At 37.2% G+C, this 25324-nt stretch overlaps 1 protein-coding gene across 2 annotated transcripts; it reads right to left on the minus strand.

Moving 5' to 3' along the window:
• Positions 1-819: 819 nt before the first annotated feature.
• Positions 820-23674, minus strand: ebf2 (EBF transcription factor 2). Of its 2 annotated transcripts, none has more exons than XM_047818710.1 (16): positions 23074-23674; positions 20773-20929; positions 19536-19593; positions 19234-19289; positions 19063-19136; positions 17827-17895; positions 7005-7086; positions 5514-5655; positions 5144-5274; positions 4742-4868; positions 4496-4584; positions 4330-4395; positions 3558-3735; positions 3080-3262; positions 2439-2606; positions 820-2047 (listed from the first exon to the last, which is right to left on the minus strand). In XM_047818710.1, the coding sequence occupies exons 1-16, from the start codon at positions 23190-23192 to the stop codon at positions 2016-2018; spliced, it is 1731 nt and encodes a 576-aa protein (XP_047674666.1). In that variant the 5' UTR covers positions 23193-23674; the 3' UTR covers positions 820-2015. The 2 variants fall into 2 exon arrangements, with proteins under 2 accessions (XP_047674666.1, XP_027011006.1); XM_027155205.2 differs by having other exon boundaries at positions 19536-19599.
• Positions 23675-25324: the final 1650 nt, after the last annotated feature.

A 25324-nucleotide genomic window follows, 5' to 3' on the forward strand; every position in this document is an offset into this window, starting at 1 on the left:
GAGGAGGGGGAGGGTGATAGAGTCAGAGACTGAGAGAGGGAGATGACAGAGAAGGAAAAAGGAAATTGAGGCGTAGACAACAGCTTGGATTTTCATAGCAAGTGCCACTTGAAGGTGACAGAAGTAGTCAGGGACTGCATTTGTAATAACTCCTGAAATCCTTTTGAGTAGAGTAAAATACTTTGCTGACTCCACTACAGTTACTGAGAGATCTTCAGTGAAATCTGCACTCTGTGTGTGACAGTTTTTATGTCTTGTCTGTGTGCTTCAGCAATATCGTAGCAGTGTTATTGCAGGTGGTACAGCAAGTTAAATCGCTGCTTCACAGCTCCAGGGTCCACAGTTTGATACTGAATGTAGTTAGGGCTGGTTTGTTTGCACATGGGTTGCTTCTGAGTTCTCACACCACCCAAAAATGCTGTTCTATATAACATCTAAATGTGATTGAGAATGCACAGTATGTGTGTTACACTCTTTGATGGACTGGCAATATGTGTTCCTGCTGCTTAAAATGCTTACAGAAGAATGAAAGTGAATGACCTAAGATAAGAATTATGTTACTCAGTTACATTTTGCAGCGGCCTTTGAAAAAGAGACATTTATTTTTCAGTTTAGCTTTGTTTGTGGCAATTTCTATCTTCACATAATTTGTCAGTGTAGTTATTCCTGTATGTGTGTAAATGTTAAACACCAAGTAACTAGAAACCGAGTATGACTTCCCATAAACACATTACAAATGCATGTAGGAAAATACAATTTTTTGGTTAATTCAAACTGTTTAATGGAGAAACAAGAATAAATAAGATTGTTGTTATTTTTATTTCTGAATGAAATGTATTATAATGTTTCTTTTATTTTGCTTTTATGACATACAGTGATCACAAACAGTTTAAGCCTAATCATGTACTGCATAGTTACAGAATTGTTCTGTGATGGTGTGTAACATTGCTGGAAATCTCCAACACACTACTGATGAAAATGCAGCTGAATTACAAAGAATTTCCGAACTAGAAGTTTTCTGAACTACAAAATTTGTAAACATTTACAGTAGTATTTACTGTAAGGTCTATTCAATAAGAGCTTGCCACCAAACTCTGAATATAAGTTAATAATTATTCAAATTATGAAACAATTTAAGTAAGAGGCAAGTTAAACTATGATCCTGGAGAGGAATACCTTATAGCTTTATGCAGTGCCACACTTGGAAGAGTTTAAAAAAATATTTAGTATTATTTTTCCCTAACAAAATGATTTCAGGATTTCTCCAGGAAATTTAGATGTAAAAAATAATAAGCTAATAACATTCATTATAAACTCACAACATAAACATAATAGCAACATAGTAATAAGATATATAACAAGTAGAACAATTTCAAATAGGAGCAAAAGTTGTTTTATTATTACTTACTTAACCTAAAAAATAATAACTTATATACCATTTATTTTTAAATAAGTCAATATATGAGGTCATCAGATCACATCTCTGAGAGGTACAAAGTATAATTTCCCTTATTTTCAAACTAAGAAAGAAAATAAAATTCTGCACATCTATAAATGGAATGCTTAGGTTATCGGTGTACAGAGTCTTTTGTGACCAAGGTTTCTGCACAAACCTTGAAAAAAGCTTTGGACGGTTCTCTCTGAGACTTGCTTGTTTGTATGATGAGAGGCCTCTGATCATGTGATCAACAATCTCTGTAGAAAAAGCATCATAAATGGCTGACAGACTGGTGAAGCCTCTCTGAGCTAAGGAGAAGGATTTGCCAATACGAAGTTCTATGTGAAGTTCCTCAAAGCTGATCACGTCCTGTCCCATTCATATTTTCTTCATATGGAGAGATGGAATTCACAGCTTGTTATCACTCATGGTTTAAAATGTTTAAGAGTCTGCAGTGTCTTTCTGGGTGGTTGGTGTGAGTAGTTGTGAGTTGTTAGGAGGTAAAGACGTCACTAGTCGTAGTATAACCCTGGGGTGTCAGCTGGTGAAAATATCTTATCTCGCAACAATGTGTCTTCTACATTGGAGGGACAACGAGTCCAGTCATTGCTGAAGAAAAAGAGAACAAATAGAGCTGTTAATAAGTAAAGAATAAATGTCTACTTGTGAATAATCTATCTATCTATCTATCTATCTATCTATCTATCTATCTATCTATCTATCTATCTATCTATCTACTGTATGTATGTATGTATGTATGTATGTATGTATGTATGTATGTATGTATCTATCTATCTATCTATCTATCTATCTATCTATCTATCTATCTATCTATCTATCTATCTATCTATCTATCTATCTACTGTATGTATGTATGTATGTATGTATGTATGTATGTATGTATGTATGTATCTATCTATCTATCTATCTATCTATCTATCTATCTATCTATCTATCTATCTATCTATCTGCTTAACAACTTCAGAATATCTCTCGTCACCTCTAAAGCCATTGCCTCCTGAAGTGGGACAGACAGGTGAAGGTGAGCCTTGTGGTCTCAAGACAGGAGCAAAAGCACTCTTCTGTTTGGCCGTGGAAGGAAAAGATGAGAAGGGAAGAAGAGAGGAAGACGAACTAGAGCCTGGTATAGTGGGACTAGATGGCATAACTGCAAAAGAAAGAAATGGGGTGGAAGATACAGTAAGAAACTATTTTTGTATTTTTTCATACCGGTAAGCAAACACAACAGAATATCAGTTTAAAATGGCAAAAAAGTAGAAGGTTCCAACTGCATATACAATAAACAGGTCTAGAAATTGGAATGTGGCTTTGACAAACAGTTTAAACAGTTAAATATCTATTATGTTTATTATTCTATTTGGAATGTTATCACATTATAGGAAACAGAGAACAATCGCATCTTTTTGAGTTCTTTGAAAAGCTTTTATACGACATTGGGAGCCACTTGGTAAATGGTAAAAACTTTTATTGGCTTACAAACATATTACCTCAAGAACCAAATATTTTCTTATACCCTGCTAGGTGTTTTATATGTGTGTGCTGAAAAAAAAGTCATAGGACTGAGTGGATTTTATGTTGATGCCATAGACACATTATCAATCAAAAAATTTCAGTCATTACCATAAGGAGAGCTGTTTGGGGAGGCACTGCTGAAGCCAGGAGAACCGGGCACACCCAAACTACCCATGGGTACAGCTCCATACCCTCCACTCATTCCTCCTCCAGAGCCATAGGTGGACTGCTGAGGGGTGGAAGCAGATGGGTAGCTCCGTGGAGACAAACTTGTAGAATTACGCATGTAACCTTTGTAAGAAAGCAGAGATGGAAACTGTTAAGAGACTAAAGTTATTTTGATGAAATAATAGCCTTGTGAAAATGTTAACCTTAAAATATATTTAATATGTCATCATGCACCTGCTTTACAAATCTGACTGTATTTCTGACTGTATTTCTTTCTTTTGCTTTGATCCTTGGTCCAAACATATTCTAAAGTAACATATGACATGTACTGTACATAAGACACTCTAAACTATTGTGTGCATATAAAAAACTGTAAAATTCTTCAGGACACCCTTTTGATTTTTTAGGCCTCTCTCACCTTGGCCACTGCTTTGTCCAGGGTCACCAATGCTCACACCGAGCTGAGATGGGTAGGAGCTTAATCCCATAACACTGCCATGCACTGGGGAGCTGGGCAGAGCCTGTAGTTGACTGTGGGGCCGTGGTACACTATACAAAGCTTCAGCAATGTCCGCTGCCCTTTTGAGTAACATGTCCTTCAGCCAAATATGAGGAAAAAATTTGTTATATGTATTGTACTTATATATGTATATATGTATAATGTTTTCTGATGATTTTTATAGGAATTGCAGGACTGTACAATTTAATGTTCTGAGTCCCTCAATTCTGCAGATAGTTTTATTTCTTAAGCATTGAAGACTCAAGACTCACTTACTCACTAGACCTGTCTGATTCCCCCTGATACTATTCCTACGTAGAGCTACCCTTGTGACTCATAATGTTTAGTCAATCATACTAAAAATCCTTCCAACACACTTATTACATTTTTGTAGAAGGGTAATGATTTATAATCTCATGAGCCATGTTGTCTCAGGGAATTTTTAAAAATAAATATATATTTAGCTACATCTGGGTATCTATCTATAACCCTGTCTTATTGTTACCCTGTAATATTTTCTACTGTAAAAAGCAAAATACAACGCAAACTGAGATGCATTGAAGACTGTTTAAAGTTAAGGTCGGTCACCCTCCTAAATGATAAATGCTGAAAGTTTAGGTAGTGATGATGATTCATTCATGCTTAGCTTAATTCATAAAGCTCACACTTAAACTGTCAATGATTTACACACCTGATTACTGTGGGTATTTCCATAGACTGCTTCCACAAGATCTGCTGCCCTTTTAAGCAGCATCTCCTAAGCGGAAATCCAAAAATATTGTTAGGTTACAGAAGATCAGATCAGTTCACATAGAAAAAAATGATTTAGATGTTAAGAGTAGCATCAAATTCCCTACTTTTGCCAATTTGTCAGGGTCCCCAGGATGTCTAGGAATGACCTTCTGCAATCTCTGGAAGCCGTAGTCTATAGTTGGTTCATTCAGTGCTAAGGACAAATTCACAGTGCAAACTGACACAAGATTCCACATTTACACATACAACTAAAACACATTTTAAAAAAGTAAGGAAAGTTAGGAATATAAAATTTACAGAAAAACATGCCAAAGAAATAGCAAAGAGTACGTCTCTATGACTTTGAATACCTGTGTAAATGAATCTTCCCGGAGCTCCTTTGCAAAACTGTTTTGATTTGTAGGACAGTGTGACTTCTACTACCCCTGGAATGTGTCTTGGAGGTGTCTGAACCCGGATTGCATGAGGAGTGATTAACTGTTAAAAAACAAACAGTTTAAATGAAACAAAGTTTTCTATCCAGTGCTCACAAACTAAAGTTCTAACAATTACCACTACTAACATTATTATTATTATTATTATTATTATTATTATTATTATTATTATTATTATTATTATTATTATTGTTATTATTGTTATTATTATTATTATTATTATTATTATTATTATTATTATTATTATTATTATTATTATTATTATTTAATTGATCTTGGTAACTGAAATAGTAACAGTGAAGTTACACACACACTAACCTCACTCCACACCAACATGCTCCCAAACACAACCTGCAGACCATCAAAGAAGTTCTCGCCGATAATGATTACCATCGCTCCACCTGTGGTCCAGCCCTCACTGGGGCTGATGGCTTTGATACATGGGGTGGCTGTTTATTTGGAACAATAAGCAAAGATAGAAATTTTCAATTGACGTTATCATGTCACTGTGAGGGGGAATTTAAACTGTAGACAAAATGTGCACAATGTACCTACAGTATACTTTGTTAACACTGGACTTTTCTTTAATATATATATATATATATATATATATATATATATATATATATATATATATATATATATATATATATATATATATATAATATCTATATCTTACTCCACTCACCATATTCCATAGTGTTCTCTAGGGACTCTCCTGGCTCCAGTCTTCGTGCTCGTCGGCCATGTTTGGAGTTGTTGTGTACAAACATATTATCGGATACTGCGAGAACGTGACCATCCACACTAATAGTGCTTGAGAGAACAACCTAAATGTGGAAAAGAGATGATGGTCAAAATGTTTTATAAAGCATTTAGAAGGGTTCATTAGTGGACTGTATCTCTTGCTAAACATTTTGATTCAAGATTCAAGAAAAATTTACTCTTCTCAACTTGCACTGTGTAGAGTCATATTCATTCTTAATTTTAGGATGCTTTTTTCAGGATCTCTTCCTACTCATTCTTTCTACTCACAGCCATCATTCTTAACATCCTTGAACACTCTACCTCATTGTCCATTTGGCTTTCTCCTTTCCATCATCATCTCTTTATGTACTATGGTCTATGAGCAGGAGGTGTATAGGAACTCTCTGTGGTCCACCCTATCCCTCAGTGCTATCAAGGCCATATGGAGTGAATCTCTTTTGGCTCCTGTGAGGTACACTGACTGATGATGTGTTGTGACCCCTAATTTCATTTTTTTCATTCAGTGCACAGCCGCCCTGCATTGGACTGATGTTCCAGTCATGGTGTCTCACTGCCACACAACAAATGTAAGGTAAAAGGAAGGGGTATAAGTGAGGTGGAGAGTGGATAGATAGATAGATAGATAGATAGATAGATAGATAGATAGATAGATAGATAGATAGATAGATAGATAGATAGATAGATAGATAGATAGATAGATAGATAGATAGATCATAAGGAGCTCTTAGGTGGAGTAGAGCAGGAAGATGCTATCCAGATGTTTTTAGGTGACTAGATGCCAAAAGTCTGAGTACTCTCAAAAATAAATAATTGAATATTAGAGAGACAAAGACATGGCTTCTGTGCAGGGATTCACAGAGGTGTGGGACCCACGTGGAAGTCATTTCTCAGCATGTGTCAGTGGGAATGAGTTAAAACAAACATGATAGAAGGAAAGAAACAGGGATAGCATGGGAGGGTAAAAGGAAGAGATGTCAAAATGGGGGTGGGTGGTAGTGAAAGACATGTAGGAGGAAGTGAGGAGGGAGGGTCCCCAGTGAGTACTTCCTGGGTCATGGAACCTGACCTCCCACATCTGGAGCCAATCACTCAAATCTTGACAACTTCCTGAAACATCTCGTCTGATTTCCTGTGATGCCTGCATCTCCCAGTAAACCCATACCTTCTCCTTTTCACTTTCCTTTCTTCACTTTCTCTCTTTCTCCCTCTCCCTCTCTCTCTATCACACACACCAGTTTTAGTTTTTCACATTCTTATTCTCAAAACAAAAATGTCAATATGAATTCTGAATTATAAACTATTTCCATATAAGGAACGAAATGTGGACTAACATAATGAAGGATCTAACGTTTACCCCATGACCTTGACAGCAAATTCTTCATTTTTACACAACTTCAGATTGATTTTGTACCTGAAATCTTCTCATGTCTCTTGGGTTTCCTGCTGTCTTCAAACAATTTTGGTTGCACTTGAGGAAAAACTTCAAGAAAAATCTGTAGGAAAGAGAAGACAAAGATTTGTTTATTCAAGATGTCATAAAAAAGAAAGAAAGAAAGAAAGAAAGAAAGAAAGAAAGAAAGAAAGAAAGAAAGAAAGAAAGAAAGAAAGAAAGAAAGAAAACCCAAATAAGCAACGGGGTAGTTCTAACTGTCATGAGCTTGTATGCTGCTGAACTAAATACAGAAAAAAATGTAAAACAGCAGTGTAGGCCCAGGGGACAACAGCATCCCACAATGCAGTGCATGAAACTCCCATGAGGCAGGACTGTGAGTGTTCAGCTGACAGAGTGTGAGAGGAAGGCATGTAAATCTACACCATATTATATTCATTTTTAATCTTCTATAATGATTTGTTGAGACAGTGTGTTCTTAGGTATGAATTTGTGTATGCGGTGTATTGAAGTGAAGAGCAGTGCAATATTATAGGGAGACATGAGGAGAAATGAGGGAGATGAGAGAGAGAAAGAGAGAGAGAGAGAGTAAGTGGGGGAGAAGAAGACTTCAAATCACAGGAGTGTATCGTCCAGCAATATGGCACTGCTGCCATGGCAACCCAGATCTGCCGCAATCCCAAAGTCCCCAATGTAAAGCAAGGAGGGACAGAAAAGTAAAAATGCAACTGGGAACTGAGAGAAGGAGAGTCGGAGGCATTTCAAAAAGAGACTTTCATTATACAGCAAATCCTTTCGTGTCTTTTTTTCATCACAAACTACACACAAGACCAGGGTATAAAAAATTAAAAAGATTCAAGCCAGTCCCCAGTGATTTTCACTTTAGAGAGCTATTTAAGAAAAACACAGTCAAGACTGTTGCTGGCAGAAAGTGGTTATGATTTATCATTTAGACTTAAGAGATCTGGCAATTATACCATTAAGCCATCTAACCATTACACCACAATTCAGCACACACTCACACACACATTCTGCTTGTAGTATCACAATTACAAGGACTACAGCATAAAGTATACACCTGAAGCATATGTTGTCACTGCTTCTATCTGGAACCCAAGGTCACATTTTTAAGTTAAAATCCTTAAAGATTAAAGAAACGTAACACAGGATATGTCTGTCCCAATATGCCTCACTGTTGGGGTTTTCCGTTGACTGGGTGGGGCAAAATTAGTTGTCTTTAGTTGGTTTGTGGTCTGCTAGCTTGTAAGTGATGAGACATTAGGTTGACTGATGATTGCAGAAGTTTTGCTAACTTGTTAGCATTAAATATATCGTCATTATTTAGCTAGTTTATTATAGCTTGTTAGGTCCAGTGAACCAACTGTACAATTGTGTACATTCATACTGCTGTTGTAAAACAGTGTTCTTTAGTGATAATAATGAACAGGTTAGTTTTTCATCATGACTCCTGTTCCACCCTGTTATTTTCCAATTAACTTCTAATTAAAGCAAATCCTTTCTCCCAAACTTTTTCACCAGTTGTAATTTATTGCCAACCCATAGTGTCTTATAGAATTGTGCACAGGGCAACACACACAGCACTTTGTTCCCTTTCAAATTAATTAATTCATCTTCAGTGTAAATCATGGACCCATAAGCTGTGAGGCCTGCAAACCCAACATCTTTTATAAAATTGCCAGCCTACAGATTTCTTACCCTACTCTGCCACACCTCTTGTTCTTAAAAGGCAACTCACAATACATTAAATCAGTTCTGCAGAAAGATTGATGTAAGGAAACTTATTGATGCTTTAATCTCAGTTGCAGTTCACCTTGTAGACAGCAGAGGGATTTAAATTGGCAAACCTTTCCTTTAAGTTTCCTCAGCTCATAGTTAGTTCTAGTATTAAACTTTTTAGTGGTTTGAAATGTACCTGTGCCACTGTCCTCATCCTCACTTGTTCAACTTTTCATCCCTAAAAGAGTCAGTGGCACCCAGCTGTGAACAGCTAAAATTAAGCATGATGGCCACGCACACATTAGCATGCATTAGTCACTTCCCCCTCCCTGCCCACTTAGCATGCAAATCTCCCAGGCTCAGTGCCTCGCACCTTCTGCCATGCAGCCATTTGCTGCATTATAATTAGAGCTATCTTGCATAATTAATTAGCTCTCCCAAACATCCCTGTATTGTAACACAACATCCTCCACCCACCCAATCTCAGCTGTTCTGCAAGGGAAAGTTTAATATCAACATTGTTTGTTGTGGTTTGTTGTGATATTTAGATTTAACAGATGGAGGGGTCGGGAGTTGTAATGGTAGGTGTTGATGAATGCGTGTTAATTAGTAATTACAAACATTAATTCAAGATGAAACCAAGAATTTGATCAATTATGAAACAACTGCTGTATTAAATCATGATTTCATGTGTAATATTTATATTTGTGTATTAATGCAAGTAAAATCAGGTGGACGTTCATGATTTATTTGAGACCTCGCTTTTATATAAAAGCACAATGTTGCAGAAATGAAAGCATTGGCCCCATTCTGAGCTGCAGATGTCACTGGGTGTATTAATCTATAATGTCAGGCAACGGTCAATTCCCTTTGCATCTCTAGGAACACTTGTTAGGAAACAAAAGGTATGGTTGAGTCTTAAGCCAGGGGATCAGTTTCCACAGTGCCTCAGAGGGAGTCCCTGGCCAGGCCTCTGAATGGCCTTTGTGTGCATCTGCCTCACTTCTCAAGACCAAACACGACACTCTCAGCATGGAGCTGCCTTCTAAGAGTGACAACTTGCTTAATGTAGAAAAAAAATGGCACACTGAACTAGTAACAACACAGTCCATAATACAAACGTATCTGTGGACAGAATTGAACACTAGCTGTGGAATGTACTGGAGTCTATTTGTCTCCAAAACTGTGAAAATATGATGAATTATATTACCCTTGCATTGAGTTGAAAACATAATAATTAAAAAAATGGAAGCCCAAGTGACATGATTAATCATCATCATCATCATCATCATCATCATCACCATCATCATAAATTATTAAATTTTGCATCAACATTTACCAGCAAATGGAAATCAGTAATTATGTCCAGCAAATGGAAATCAGTAATGCCTGATTATGTATCTGGAGTCATGTATTAATGTTATGATTATGTATGATTTAAAAGTTTTTAAAATTATTTTATTAAAGGAATTTTAGGATATTCCTAGGATTCTTTTAACAGAAATATAAACTATAAAAGAAAAGAAAAAAAAGAAAGAGAATGACAGAAAAAGAGAGTTGTGTTGGTGTTTTAGATTTAGGATCATCACTCATCAAAATCCCTCTCCTCCACCTAAACCCTCCACCCTCCCTAGAAAAACAAAACAGTGTCATGACATGGAGGGAATTGGAGGGGGAGGAAAATTAGGAAACCAGATGTGAGGCATTAAAATATTGACATGCTGAAAGCTTCTCCAGCACCACTGATACACAGGAACTGTAAGTCACGGACACGTACACGTGTGGTCACAAATTAGCTCGACTGCATTCTACAGCGTTAATCAAAAGTTGGATGTGTGGATATTGTGTAAATGACAACTCTATTATTTGAAAATTTTACAAACATTAATTTGAAGAGAATAAAACCTACTGATGCAAACTGTACTGCAAATCAACACAAATGCAGTAAAAACAGGATTCCAGGATATTGCAACCAAGTTCAATAACAAAGAAAGTAGCAATGATAAACACTTGAAGTGTTTCATTTTACATATGAATATACTTCACATAGTTGTGTATATAATAACAATTTTATGGATGAGAACAAAAGAAAGGGATGACTTTCTTTAATGCCTCAAACTGGGGAAAGTTGTAGGTGAGAGCAGTGCATGCTAGGGGGAGAATTGTGTGTGTGTGTGTGTGTGTGTGTGTGTGTGTGTGTGTGTGTGTGTGTGTGTGTGTGTGTGTGTGTGTGTGTGTGTGTGTGTGTGTGTGTGTGTGTGTGTGTTTGAAGAGTCAGTCATAAATACTCTGGGCTCCCAGAGCCCCATGGCAGACCGGGGCTAGACTGGTCATAGGGGTTAACACCCTGTGCTGGTGACCTCTGACACCGCTAACAGGGTGCATAGAGTAGAGCAGCTAAAGCGATACCCCCGTCACCACATACCACACCGGGACCTTTCACACCCGGCTCCATGAGTAAACGAAATGAAAACAGCACCAGGCTTTTTCCAGGGCTCTCACCTTTCCATGTCAGAGTCCGTCTCCTTGTAAAATACGTAAATTAAGGCTTTTTGTCAAATAAACATGTAGATGACAAATGAATCCTGAAGTTGTTCTATTTGAAGGAAAAAAGTTGCCTCGTTACTGGAATCTGTCTAATCAATGTTACATAACACTTCAGCGTGATGTTTTTTTCTACTTAAACTGATTTTTAAATTGATTTTGATTGGTTTATTTGCACATATTTGCACAGGAAACTTCCAAATCTAATCTTTCTGTGAGTGACACTCCAGACTTGCACTGGACTGGCATCTGTAATGGAGTCAAACTTTTAAAATAATAAAATTTTTGAATTCTTGGCTTGATCTTGGAGTAATTAAGGATGTTTTATTCATTTTCAGAAGATGTAGTCATATACCTTGCAAAGGTTGAGACTGTGGAGTTTAAAATGACGGTTCATCATTCAGGGTTATATATGCAGTTCACTGAGGATATCGAGCTTTGTGAAAAAATGCATTGTGTATATATTTACTAACCGAATAGATTATATTATACAGCGAATGAAAAAAGGAGATTAATGCATAGCATTTATTAATAATAAATAAAGATTACAAGTTTACTCTAATGTTAAAGCAACAAAGAATTGCTAAGCAATAACTCCCTTCAGGCACCATTAGAGCTGCATTTTGAATCGGATGTTGTGGTAAAATTTGCCAAAATCAATTTTTTCTCACCATAAAAACTGTCAGCATGTTTAGTGACAAACAGGGAATTCATACTAGGAAAAGCTTAATGGCATCATGACTTTTGCCAGGATATTAGGATATTTCATCCCAGAACCGGGTTGCCTCTTCCAGCAGATTCAGATATTGCCATAGATAGAACTTTCAAAATAAACCTATGGTATGAATTGAAGAAGGAAAACTACGTGAACAAACATATGAATTTAAAGGAATTTAAAAGTGTCTCCATCCTCTTGAGCAGTTACAGGAAGATATATATTGCTGTGAAAACATACAATAAAACTATACAATATTTGAGCTCCAGAAATGATGTATGTATTATTCTAATTCATCTCTTATACTTGTGCCATTTTTATGAAGGGTCTCAATAATTCTGGAGAGCAATGTATATAGGATTTTTTTCAAAATGAAACAATATCTTCATATTACTTGTGTCTTACCACAGCCATGCTCACACTTGTTTAATTATTTTTACTTTTATGTAACATCTACAAAATCATCAAGCCCTTATGAGAAGTAACACAAACATATGCATCACAGTGAACGAGATACACCTTCAGCTCTGTAGGGGAACAAAGCTTGGACTATCTGAGAATTAGTGAGCAGCAGGCAGTAGAAAAGAGAGAAGAGATGTCTGCTTAATTAGCCAGTAATGATAGGATCTGACAAACAACATCTGTTTCCAGATAGAAAAGGGGAGAGATGGAAGAGAAAGTGAGAGAGAGAGAGAGAGAGAGAGAGAGAGAGAGAGAGAGAGAGAGAGAGAGAGAGAGAGAGAGAGAGAGAGATGAAGATGACAATAGTCACTAAACTGAAAGTGTCATCACAGCAAAATTCTTGATGGAAGGTGTGTGAGGAGAAGAGGGCAACAGAGAGAGATGGAAAATGACAATACAGCAACAAAAAAAAACAGCATGAAAAATAAACAGAACAATAGGAAGATGAAGAAAGGGTGGTCCGGGTGAGCAGAAAGAAGGTGGTGGGGGAATGTGTGAAGATATGGGGTAAGGAATCACTCAAAAGTCCAAAGCGCTGTAATTTACTGTCCGTAACTAATCCATAGCAAATGTGAAAGGATGCAGAAAAGAGAGAAGAAGGAAAGGGGAGGCATGGAGCAGGGGAGGAAAGGAGGTGGAGGGAGGGAAGCGAGACACTGGCGGAGCTCACAGCAGGCCTGCTGAGAAGCTGTCAGCGGGCCCATCAACCCTGCCCTCCATACTGACAGATTCATCACACACACACACACACACACACACACACACACACACACACACACACACACACACACACACACACACACACACACACACACTCTCTCTCTCTCTCTCTCTCGCTCTCTCTCTCTCTCGAAGACAAGTACACACATTCATTTTGCCTAATAGTTTGATCTTACTCCAGGGATTCTCAGGTGTGCTAAATGGTGATATGATATGACATGAAGTTGTGCCACAGTGCAACATGACTCAAGAATATATAAACTGGGAGGAAGTAAAAGGCTAAATTTCCTTATCAGTGTGCAGTCTAAATCTGGATGAGGTCTCCAGATTACTGTCCAGCAGACACATACACAAACAAAGCGGTGGGGCCGAGCTAGCACCAGGAAGGACCGTTAAATCATTAGTGAAATTTAAGACTGCCTAACACCACTCTCCACACAAACACACATACATAGAAAAACACACAAACTTAACTAACGGCCTGCTCAAGTTTCAAAACAAGATTTTACGAACTAAAATCTCTGAAGTTCTAAAAGAAACTACACAAACACACACACACACACACACACACACACACACACACACACACACACACACACACACACACACACTCTCTCTCTCTCTCTCTCTCTCTCTCTCTCTCTTTCTCTCTAATATTCAAATATATGTGGTGAAGTCAAAAAATAGCTTCTAATGAAAAACATATATTTGAATGCATACGTAATCACGTAAAATTATTGTACTAATGTGTTTTTGAAAGATTGCAGATATTTCCAGTGAATTGCTCTTGCTTTTTATATTCATTTTGTTATTCCTCATTAGATCTGATTGCTACGGATCACTGGAACGGTGTCTGTAACAAAAGTGTCACAAACTTGTCACTTATTCTGAATCAGAAACCTCAAAAATGGCAGTAATGAGAAGGCATAATTACTACAGATAAACACAAACATACAAACAGAAGGAAAAAGGGATAAACCCTCAGCCATCCATATGTTTCCTTGTCTCTTGGTTTTAAAGAGTACTAGGCACATTTGATATCCAGAACTTAATGCTCTCTCGTTCTTGCTGTCAAATTCTCAAGGGAGCAGATGTCCTCTCCTGTGTATGTGCACATCTGTGAATTCTCTCTCTGTGTCTCTCTCTCTTTCTCTCTCTCTCTCTCTCTCTCTCTCTCTCTCTCTCTCTCTCTCTCTCTCTCTCTCTGTGTGTGTGTGTGTGTGTACACTTATGATCGGATAGCATTGAAAAGGTTTATATGAAGAATGATAAAGATACAAAGCATGCAACAATGTTATTGTAGTTTATGATGTAAGAAAATGATTGAGTGTGAAAATAAAGGTCTGATAAATGTGAAAATATTTTGATAAATCTGAAAAATTTCAGGCCTCCTGAATACCACATGCATGACTTGATGTATGAAAGTGAAGCAAGAGAGCTTGATTTTAGGTAACTATTCTATTTTAGCTAGAGAACACCACTGCAGCGGTAAGACTTGTAGAAAACATCTTGGAGTTCTCCAAAATAGGCAAGGTGATGTAGGTGAGCAGGTAACATGACCTATAACATCATTTGCTTTTTACATTAATTATTTAATGTGTTTATTTATGTTTCATAGATTGTCTCAGGGATTTCATTATGAAAACAAAGCAAACTAACCCTTAAACAAGAATATCCTAATTATTTTGTCCAAACATTCATTAAAATGTGTCCATTTCTCTTTCAAATGCAAAGTTCCACAATGGTACGATTTCGAGACAGCTATAGAGAAACACTCAAGATCAACACCACAGACAATAATAGGAAATGTGCAATAAAAAGTTAACAAATTAACAAAAATTAGGTATAGTACACCAAGTACCAAGTTTCAACCTTCATTAACTGTTACCAACAAATTGTTATGGTTCGTTATGTTTAGAAGACAGAATGATGTATGTATGGAACACAAAAGATGTATTTATGTTCTTATCCTATCACTATGAATTAAGAATGATGGTTAAGAGCACAGACCTGTCCCATATTTGCTCACACATGTTTTACATTAATCTATGCTTTAGAGTGCTTCAGCTGGGTGTTCTCATAGCTAAAGTAAAACAGGCAGACTTATATGTACTGTAAGCCCCTGTGTCGAAGCCTTGTAAAACCATCTGTTTCATAGTTGGGGGGATGGTGGACTGATATTGATGAGACTGGGGTACTCCTATTGATTCTTCTGTTTTCCTGGAGCACAAGCTTGTTAAGGGAGACCCTAACGGAAAGCGCAATCAATTAGATATATATTGCAAGGCATTGATCCTTTTCACCCTCACTCTCCAAGCTTCACTATGGTTACGCCATTGTTTTTTTTTTCACATCCATATATTGATTTTGGTGTGGCATAGACCTGCTAATCCTCAAGCCCTTAACAGGACTGTATATCAATTGCTCAAGAAGAGACTTAATAGAAAACTGCAATCATTAGCAGGACAAAATTACTTATGTTTTTTCCTTTAGCTTTGTCTGTTGCCCTATTAACCTTCAAAGCTGGCAAACTATCTAGGCGATATATTACCAAATTAAAAACTATATATAATATGGATGTTATAATATGAAACAAACATATATGTATGATAAGGAATCTTGAAAATCTCTGTTCCGTGATATGTTCATTTGATTCATGTACTATCACTGTATTTAAACTGAACTGCTTTCAAGGGTCACTGATCAATGGATTGGTAATTTGATTGTGTAGATCTTTCAGTCAATTTATCATTTCCATGAAACAAATTCAGCTAAGAATTAACACAAGGATGTGCTTGGATCAATAAGGGTTAGGCTAGATAAACAAGCCAGTAAGAATGTCGCAAAAGAGCTTCATGAACTGGGAAAGCATTGGATTAGTACATTGTTAAGTTTCTCTAGGTTATAATAATATAATTAATCAAAATCTGTTTATATCTGAATCTTTGATTTAAAAAAACTCCTGAACTGTGTGCCAACAAAAGTTATATACATCAACATTTAATGTATAAAATATACATTTTTAAAATGCAATCGTTGCCATACACTGACTGGATTTTTTTTGGTTAAGGTCCAATTTAACATTGACCACACCAGCCCTAGTTAATCAGTGGGACAAGCATCAGATGTGTGGGTCATAAAGTGGCAAAAGGCATGCTGCCTCAGGGATCAGATGGGATCTCTTCTCTCTCCTTTCAGTAATAACTGGATTAGTAGAGGAAGGGGTGAATAGCAGATTGTGAAAAGGGGGAGGAGAGTCAAAGACAAGGCAGGGTCCAAATAATATGGAGGCAGATTAAAAAAGGGGAGGGGGCACAGAGGTGGGGCGGGGGGCAGGGGGGGGTTGGTGGGGTTCTTGTGGGGTAGGTGGCACATTTGGGATCCAAATTCCCCCGTGTATTGAGAGGTGCCCTGATGAGGCTTACTAATTACGACAATATTACTTTAAGAAAAATGTGGGGTGGTGGAAGTGTTAGGTGATGCTCTCTCTCTCTGTGTGTGTGTGTGTGTGTGTGTGTGTGTGTGTGTGTGTGTGTGTGTGTGTGTGTGTGTGTGTGTGTGTGTGTGTGTGTGTGTGTGTGTGTGTGTGTGTGTGTGTGTGCGTGTGTCTAAAAGAGAAAAAGAACAAACCCTACTAAATATGACTTTGTAAAAGAGAGTGGTGCACAGCTGGAACAATATGATGAGTTTGTGAATAATGATTACAAGGCCGTCAAATAAAAGCCAACTAAAAAAGAGTGGCACTTCAAACAACACAGTTTTGGTAGCACAACACTGTGATTAGCCTAATGAGTTGACCTGCCAATGAGAGACCTCCCCTGAGAAGTGATTGGTTATCAACGATAGCATCAGGTCTACAAGTCACTGCAGCGTGATCCTGCTACACTAACAGTCTGTGAAGACCGAAATACTTAACGGAATCCTTCATTTTATGGAGCCCTTGAGTAAAGTATGTTTTTTTAAAAAAAGGTTAAAGCATGGAAAGAAGAGGGACTGAACGTTGGAGGGCAGGTCAAAAAGAATTATTTCGTAAAGCAGAAAAACAGATGCCACACTCAGGAATTCTGGAAATATTTAAAGAAAAAAACAACAAAAAAAAACAGCTCTTTTTTTTCTTCCTGAGAAAGTTTGAATGGCTCCACTGAGACACTGTAAATAGCATGGACACAGAGAGAAGTAAGAAAGCTACAAAAGCACAGTTTGTAAGACAGAAAAAGTAAAATCTATCAAACTTAGACATATTCTTGGTAATTAGATAACAGCTTTTTTATGCTGGGAGGCATGGGATGAAGGCTAAACTGTTTTGAATGTGAGATTAAAAAAGGACAATAATGACATATAAATTATGAAAATCACCTGTTTTTAAAGTTACTTACATTATTTTTTAACAAGCATTTAATCTAAAATTTTGTACAAATACCTTTTTGAGTTTGTCTGTGTGTGAGAAAATAGAATCATGTAAAAACTAATAAAGAAGAACCAATGTTCAGAGGAAGACTAATGCAAAGTTTCCCCCAAGAGTGCTTACTCTCTGTTAATATGCACTACAATTAAGTACTAATCAAGTTTGGTTTTAATGGAGCAGAAACCCTTGCTAGGTCAAGAACCCTTAGAAATCTCTTGTAAACTTTAGTTTGATAACCTGCACAGGTTTACAGTTCTTACCTGTCAATGATGACAGGGTCTGATGGGGTCTCATTACGATTTCCACAGCTTTTTTTCTCGCAGCAGCGACTATGTATAGAAAACAAACAGGCAATATTAAGGCTTTATATAATAAATTAAACATTTAATTTTAGTTTCAATATTATTCAGTTATATTGGATAACAATAATGCACACCAATTATCCGTGATTACCTAACATTAAAGCTCATTAGTTGTATAAACAGTGGGTTATAATTATATGTAAACATTGCACCAGCAAAAGCCATAAACACAGGCTATAAAAAGAATAAAGGACTCGAATGGACAAAAGAAAGTGGGGAAAAAAGAAAGACTGTCACTTTTTGTTCTTTCTCCATAGGTTTGTAAAACATTTTGCACTGTAAAATGTGCAGGCAGACTATATAAAAAACTGTAGAAAACAATGTATTAAAAGAAGAATGATGCTGGAAATTTATCTCTAAAAAGCCAGACATACATATAGACAACAGACAACACACACACGCCAACACCAAGCATCTCTTGTCTGGGGCAGCCCTTTTGCCCCCTCCCCTAAGCTCCCCCCACTCCGCCCATCCTGCATAACAAAAGTGCCCCCCACCCCTGACCATCTGCCCCTCTGCTGTCCTCTTTTACCCCCTGAACCCCCCATCCACCACCATCACCTAAACTCCCCCCTCTGTCAGACAGAGCCACTCCCCAGCTGTGTCGTTTGCCCTCTCCCCCTCATCGCCCTCTCCCCCTCTGTTATTAGCCAGCTGTGAACCCCACTCGGGCATCTGCTGGCCGCACAATGGGGGCTGAAGCTGATTTCCACTCCCGTTCTGCCCTCTACTATCGTGTCCCTAAGCCTGAGGTCACAGACCCACACGCCTCCTTGTACCGCCCCTCAAAACAAGCTGTCTGTGGGGATAGCCGTGTGCTTGCTGTCTATCTGTCACCCTGTGTTCAAGTCTTTGCTGATGCAGGTTTCACAGTTTACTCTGCTGTTAAGCTTAAGTTGACTAAATCTGCGTCTGACAAACAGTTTTGAAAATCTGCTTTGTGGTAATCGTTATAATGTATACCTTAATGTGGTGCATATTTTGTCTGTCTTAATTCCCCATAAGCCATTTATCAAAGGTCAAGTACACACAGAATAACAGTTTAAAAATTGGAATTGTGGTACATGAGAAAGATTGTTTCCTTGCTAACACAGACACTTCACTTTATATAAACATATAGCAATGTATTTTTACCTGCACATGACCTCATGAGTAAGCAGAACACGGCACATTTCAGGGTTCTTATTTTGTCCTTCATATGATATGGGCTAAGAAAACATAAAACAAAAATATTTATAAAGCATTATTAATATGGCCAAAGTGGCAAGGTGTAAAAAAATGCTTGCAGCTGTCTAAGAAATTTACCTGTTTGGTTACAGAGTCAATAAGACGAGCATAAAGGTCTTGTTCAGTTCGTACACCTGTTAAAAGACACGTTTTCAAATGTTAAACTAGTTGGTGAGAAGTGTTACTTGCACTGAATGAAACCCAGTTAACTCTGGCAAGGGATTTCTTGGCTTGGATGATAGCTTTATAATTTACTAGATATAATAATAATAATAATAATAATAATAATAATAATAATAATAATAATAATAATAATAATAATAATAATAATAATAATAATAAGTAAGGACATATACTGATAAGAAAAATCTTAAGCATACCATTACTGTAAAGGAGCTGGAGTTTGTAGTGTGTGCCATTATTAGTTTTTTCTCCCGTCTGCTCCTTAGAAGAACAGGACAAACAAATACAAGAATACAAATCCCTGATGAAATAAATGTAGCAGTGACAGCAAAATGTCCAAAGTGCATGAACAGATATCAAAGTCTACTATCAGGAACACAGTATACCATATGTAACATATCATAATGAATTATCTGTTTTTGCGGTTTTAATGTACTAATGCATGGCAGTGTAATGTTCTAATTCACTTTTCCTCTAAATAACAAGCCAGTTTTTTGTATATATATATATATATATATATATATATATATATATATATATATATATATATATATATATATGGAGAGAGAGAAAGAGAGAGAGAGAGAGAGAGAGAGAGAGAGAGAGAGAGAGAGAGAGAGAGAGAGAGAGAGATGCCCTTGAAAGAGAAGCCCCAGTCTGGCTTAAGTCCTATAAACCAACCCCCTTTCCAGCTTCTCCTGCTTTCCAACTTCTCCCTTATTAACTAGCCTCCAGAGAATGCACCATGGCTCAATACCCCAAGGAGGGATGGAAAGAATTGAATGAAAGAGAAGAACAGGGAAGGTATACAGGTTCAGTGGTCAGTTTATTATGTGTCCTGGGTCCGTTTAATAATTATATTGGAATTATATCATGAGTTATCACCCATGAGTACTTTGATATAATTAGTGTGTTCGTTTATACAGTATATATAACACTTATATATATATATATATATGTGTGTGTGTGTGTGTGTGTGTGTGTGTGTGTGTGTGTGTGTGTGTGTGTGTGTGTGTGTGTGTGTGTAACAATTACATTATTTACTTGTGCATTAAACTAATAGTAATGCTATTGTTGGCCACGTTATTGCTCAGTGTTAACACAGCACTTGACTTTGCCCTTTGAGGCACTTTTAAGCACAAGGCACAATCTCTCTCTCTCTCTCTCTCTCTCTCTCTCTCTCTCTCTCTCTCTCTCTCTCTCTCTCTCTCTCTCTCTCTCTCTCTCTCTCTCTCTCTCTCTCTCTCTCTCTCTCTCTCTCTCTCTCTCTCTCTCTCTCTCTCTCTCTCTCTCTCTCTCTCTCTCTCTGTGACTCCTGTCTGTATGCATACGTTTATCTATGCTGTTATTACCTATGCAAATTGAGAATCTTGCCCTTCCTCTTCAATACTAAAACAAAATATAAGTATCTGCATAAACACAACGCAAATGTACCTTATCATGCTCAACAAAGTCAATGAAGGCTGTTCTCTCGATTTCCACTGGCTGTCCATGCCGGTCGTACAGGGCCAGAACAAAATGGAAGAAGTTGGACTTTCGCAGGTTGGAGGGAGGTTGTTTCTCAAAGTGGGCACGAGACAAAGCTAGTCCACTGTGGATACAATAATATGGCATGAATTTAACACTTCATTTACATACCTGCATATGGGTCATTTCTAATGATTTAGTGTGCATTTGTCACTGCGTCTAAATATACTAATTATATCCTAAACATGAACGTATACGATAATATGGCAACTATGACAACCTCTTAGTATTAAATTATTCTGAAAATCTCGACAATGTGCGTCATATTTTATTATATATATATATATATATATATATATATATATATATATATATATATATATATATATATATATATATATATAACAAATCAGCCTTAAACCGCTCGTTTTTAGTTAGACTGTCAGTCATGTGTTATTCTTTTTAATTTGAACCTTCGTTGAAAACAGGCGAGTATCATTTATGCACTTTTCATAAAATGCTATGAGAATTTTAATTTTATTTTATGGATTGTCTACAACACTATAAACAGATAAGATCATAGCAAATAAACGTGGAAGTGTAAAATGATATCCATCAGCTGATCCAAGCCAGAATGGATCTATTGCATTAAAGCATATGAACTCAGATTTTCATGTAAAGTTAGAAACTTTAAAACGGTGTCATTTCCTGCTGTAATTAATTAATTCGATTAGTAATAATGCGAGCAAATGGATAAACAGGTGAAATATGTGAATTAGAAGCAGTAAGCATGATATCGCGTTATGCTCTAACGTTATACTTTTTGTATTATTAAATAAAACCTTTAGGAAGCGAACAAAAGTTTCGTTCAGATCCCGTAAAATCCCGTAAATACCAACAGAAGGTTATTTCACTTTGAATTCAGTCAAATTCGTCGGATTATTTTGTTAAATAAACTGTACCAAAAAATGTAAACACACACACACACACACACACACACACACACACACACACACACACACACACACACACATCGAAATGCTAATTTTGAAAAAAATATATGTTTGCATTATTTAAAGGTAATTCTTGCACATATTTGCCCCGTTTTATGGAACAACAACAACAACAACAACAACAACAACAACAACAATAATAATAATAATAATAATAATAATAATAATAATAATAATAATAATAATAATAGATATTTCACTTTTGTTAAAGTTCTAGAAACTACGGTGCTACATTATAAATGTAAAAAGACGTGAAACGAATCGCAGTCAAATTCAACAAACACTAGTGTAACGTGTAATAATGTAATGTACAATAACGTGTAATAATGCAGTGCAGTGTACAATAACGTGTAATATTGTAGGATAGTGTACAATAACGTGTAATAATGCAGTGTATTGTACAATAACGTGTAATAATGCAGTGTAGTGTACAATAATGTGTAATAATGCAGTGTAGTGTACAATAACGTGTAATAATGCAGTGCAATGTACAATAACGTGCAATAATGTAGTGTACAATAACGTGTAATAATGCAGTGCAATTTACAATAACGTGTAATAATGCAGTGTAGTGTACAATAACGTGTAATAATGGAGTGTAGTGTACAATAACGTGTAATAATGCAGTGTAGTGTACAATAACGTGTAATAATGCAGTGTAGTGTACAATAACGTGTAATAATGCAGTACACTGTACAATAACGTGTAATAATGCAGTGTTGTGTACAATAAGGTGTAATAATGGAGTGTAGTGTACAATAACTTGTAATAATGCAGTGTAGTGTACAATGACGTGTAATAATGTAGTGTAGTGTACAATAACGTGTAATAATGTAGTGTCGTGTACAATAACGTGTAATAATGTAATCTGCTCTTCAGCTAGTTATCACTGAATGGCTGTAAAGTAGCCCAGGTTTATTATGTTAAAGTGTCTTTGTAGGGGCTCTTTCACGGGGTTCATGACTTCAGCTCCAATCAAAGTGTTGGAGACTCGAAACTGTGTCGTTTTTCACGTTTATATCGCTGACGTTACACACCTGTTGATAGGTCATTAATGACAAGGAAGATTAGATATGATGTTTGGATAATATGTAAATTCCAAATGTATCTTTGAACGGTATCCAGCTTGCTCCCAGCTTGCAATCTATATATTAGGGGAGTACCGGAATGTTTTTAGCTATTTGGAATAGAATTGTTGCTTAATATTTACGACTGATTCATTCATAAATAAGTGTATAAAAGTGTAGTGCACTACCTCTGAGCTGCAACATTTGCATCCACAACTCCGACATTGCGCACCCACGGACGGACTGAATCCATTTCTTCCCCAAAAGTTCGTTCTTTCACAGCAAGATGCTCCTGGATTCCAAACATTTACAAAAAGAAAAAAGGAAGAAAAATAACAAAGAAAAAGATTCGAGCACCTCTGCACACTTAGCACAGGAGGAAGACGTGAAAAAGTCCAATGAGGAAGAAGATGCTGATACCGACTCCGTAACACTGGCGATAATATATAAATCGTGTTTGAGTGTCTTGTTGAAGTAAATAACAATCTTGTCCTAATTACTTTTTCTGTGATTTTACAGTTTTTGAGGTTGACCTCAGTTTATCCCGCTTGGGCATCGTTTAAAGGAAAGTTAGGAGTTTTACGCGCCCCAAAGATCACCTGCTCTAAAAGTCCTAGACAAGCGCGCGCTTCCCTATATACGACTTTAAACATCTGCAGAAAACCAAGCATTTATCCACAAGCAGCCCTCTGAGAGCCTAGGAGCCGGTCCGATAGTCCTGCATTAAGAGGTGAGGATGCGTGCAGTCGTAAACCGCTCGGGACAACGAGCACGTAATGATGCTGCAAGTCTAAGCTGTACATTATGAAAGAGCAGCACAGCCAGGGCACGGCAGGGGAGGAGCTAAACCATATTTGGGTGGACAAAGTTCTCTAATTCTGTAAAATCTCCTACAAAACACACTGCACAAGCCCCAAAATAAATAAAAATATTTCGAACCCGTTGCATTTTTCTCCATTGTGTCGGTGATTCTGTATTTATAACACAATATCAGAAATAACAGCGCAAAATACTTGCATAAGTAGATACGATTTCTATCAATTTAACTGAAATGACTTTTGGTGTTTACTTGTCCTTTTTTATTTGTAACACTGCAAATTAGCCAATCGCATTTATAATGGTAAAATAAATCACCGTATTATATTTGAGAATACAGTGTTCTGCATAAGAGCGTTATCGTGTATACTTCCTGTAGTCAGTGATTAGCTTCACACGTAAATGCAGTTTAATAACTAAATACGAGCATCCAAACTTATACTGTTGTGCAGCGAACAGACAAAACTGTAAGATTTCTTCAAACTTTTTTTTGTAATTGAAGTGTATTCCTCTTAAAAAAAATTGAGGTTTGCATCTTTTCTCCCTTTTGGCTGGAGTCATTGTCTGTGCGTGGGGATAGTGCGTCTAAACAATGAGGGTGACCCCCTCCTAGCTCACACACACCGCCAGCCGGCTTACACACCAGCCATCTGCCAGAGCGCCACGGAGTCAGCTGGGCACCCGATTACACACACTGCCGCGGAATGTGGACACACACACACACACACACACACACACACACACACACACACACACACACATACACACACACACACCGTCAACTCCAGGACCACTGCCTCTGTAGCGCACCGCACTCTCCAGCCATCACCATTATTAGGAGATATATAGACACAGTTTTCATGATGTATGAGTCATACTAGTACTTTTACACAATCACCATAGGCTACTGCTGCGGAGTGATGGCTAACAGCTCATCAGTGTCTTCTGCCAAAACCCAGTTTAGGTGATACTCGGGCATTATATAGATCAGAATTTACACTTCGACTATATATTACTACTTTTCATTTAACACAACTGGCATTCAGGTGCATATAGTAAAGTATACAAATCTCTTGTATCTTCGCGTCTTTTGAGTTTCGAGATTGGACATCATTAGATGAGTTCATTAATATTTGTTCATAAGGTACTCGTTATGGTGTAATAACTGGCACGTGGCCTAAGGGCCTGGCCTATCTGCAGTGGCATTAGTTTTCTTGTACTGTGTCGGACCGGGCATCCCATGCAGGGTATATCCTGGTAACCTCCGCCTCAGCCGCAACATTAACCAGGAAAAAACAGAACGATTACTTGACCTAAACATTTTCAGATTTTATCAACAGGTGTCGTGTGACTTGGTTAAATGCTCTCCTACATTAAAAATAAATCATTAAACTACGGTTTTATATGGCATGCGATTAATAATGACATAATATCACAAAACCTACACAAAACCTCCTAATAAAAATAGATGTAAAATATTTTACGTCATTTTAAGTGCAATAAAACTGACATTTTATGCTATAGGGCGAATCTTCCAGGAGTTCCAGCTGACTTCCTGCTGTCCAGCCCGGTTGTACAGAGGAACAGACCCACGCTTATGTGAGCAGATGAACAAAGAACTAT

This window comes from Tachysurus fulvidraco, chromosome 9 (assembly GCF_022655615.1).
Source record: "Tachysurus fulvidraco isolate hzauxx_2018 chromosome 9, HZAU_PFXX_2.0, whole genome shotgun sequence".
Lineage (NCBI taxonomy): Eukaryota > Metazoa > Chordata > Actinopteri > Siluriformes > Bagridae > Tachysurus > Tachysurus fulvidraco.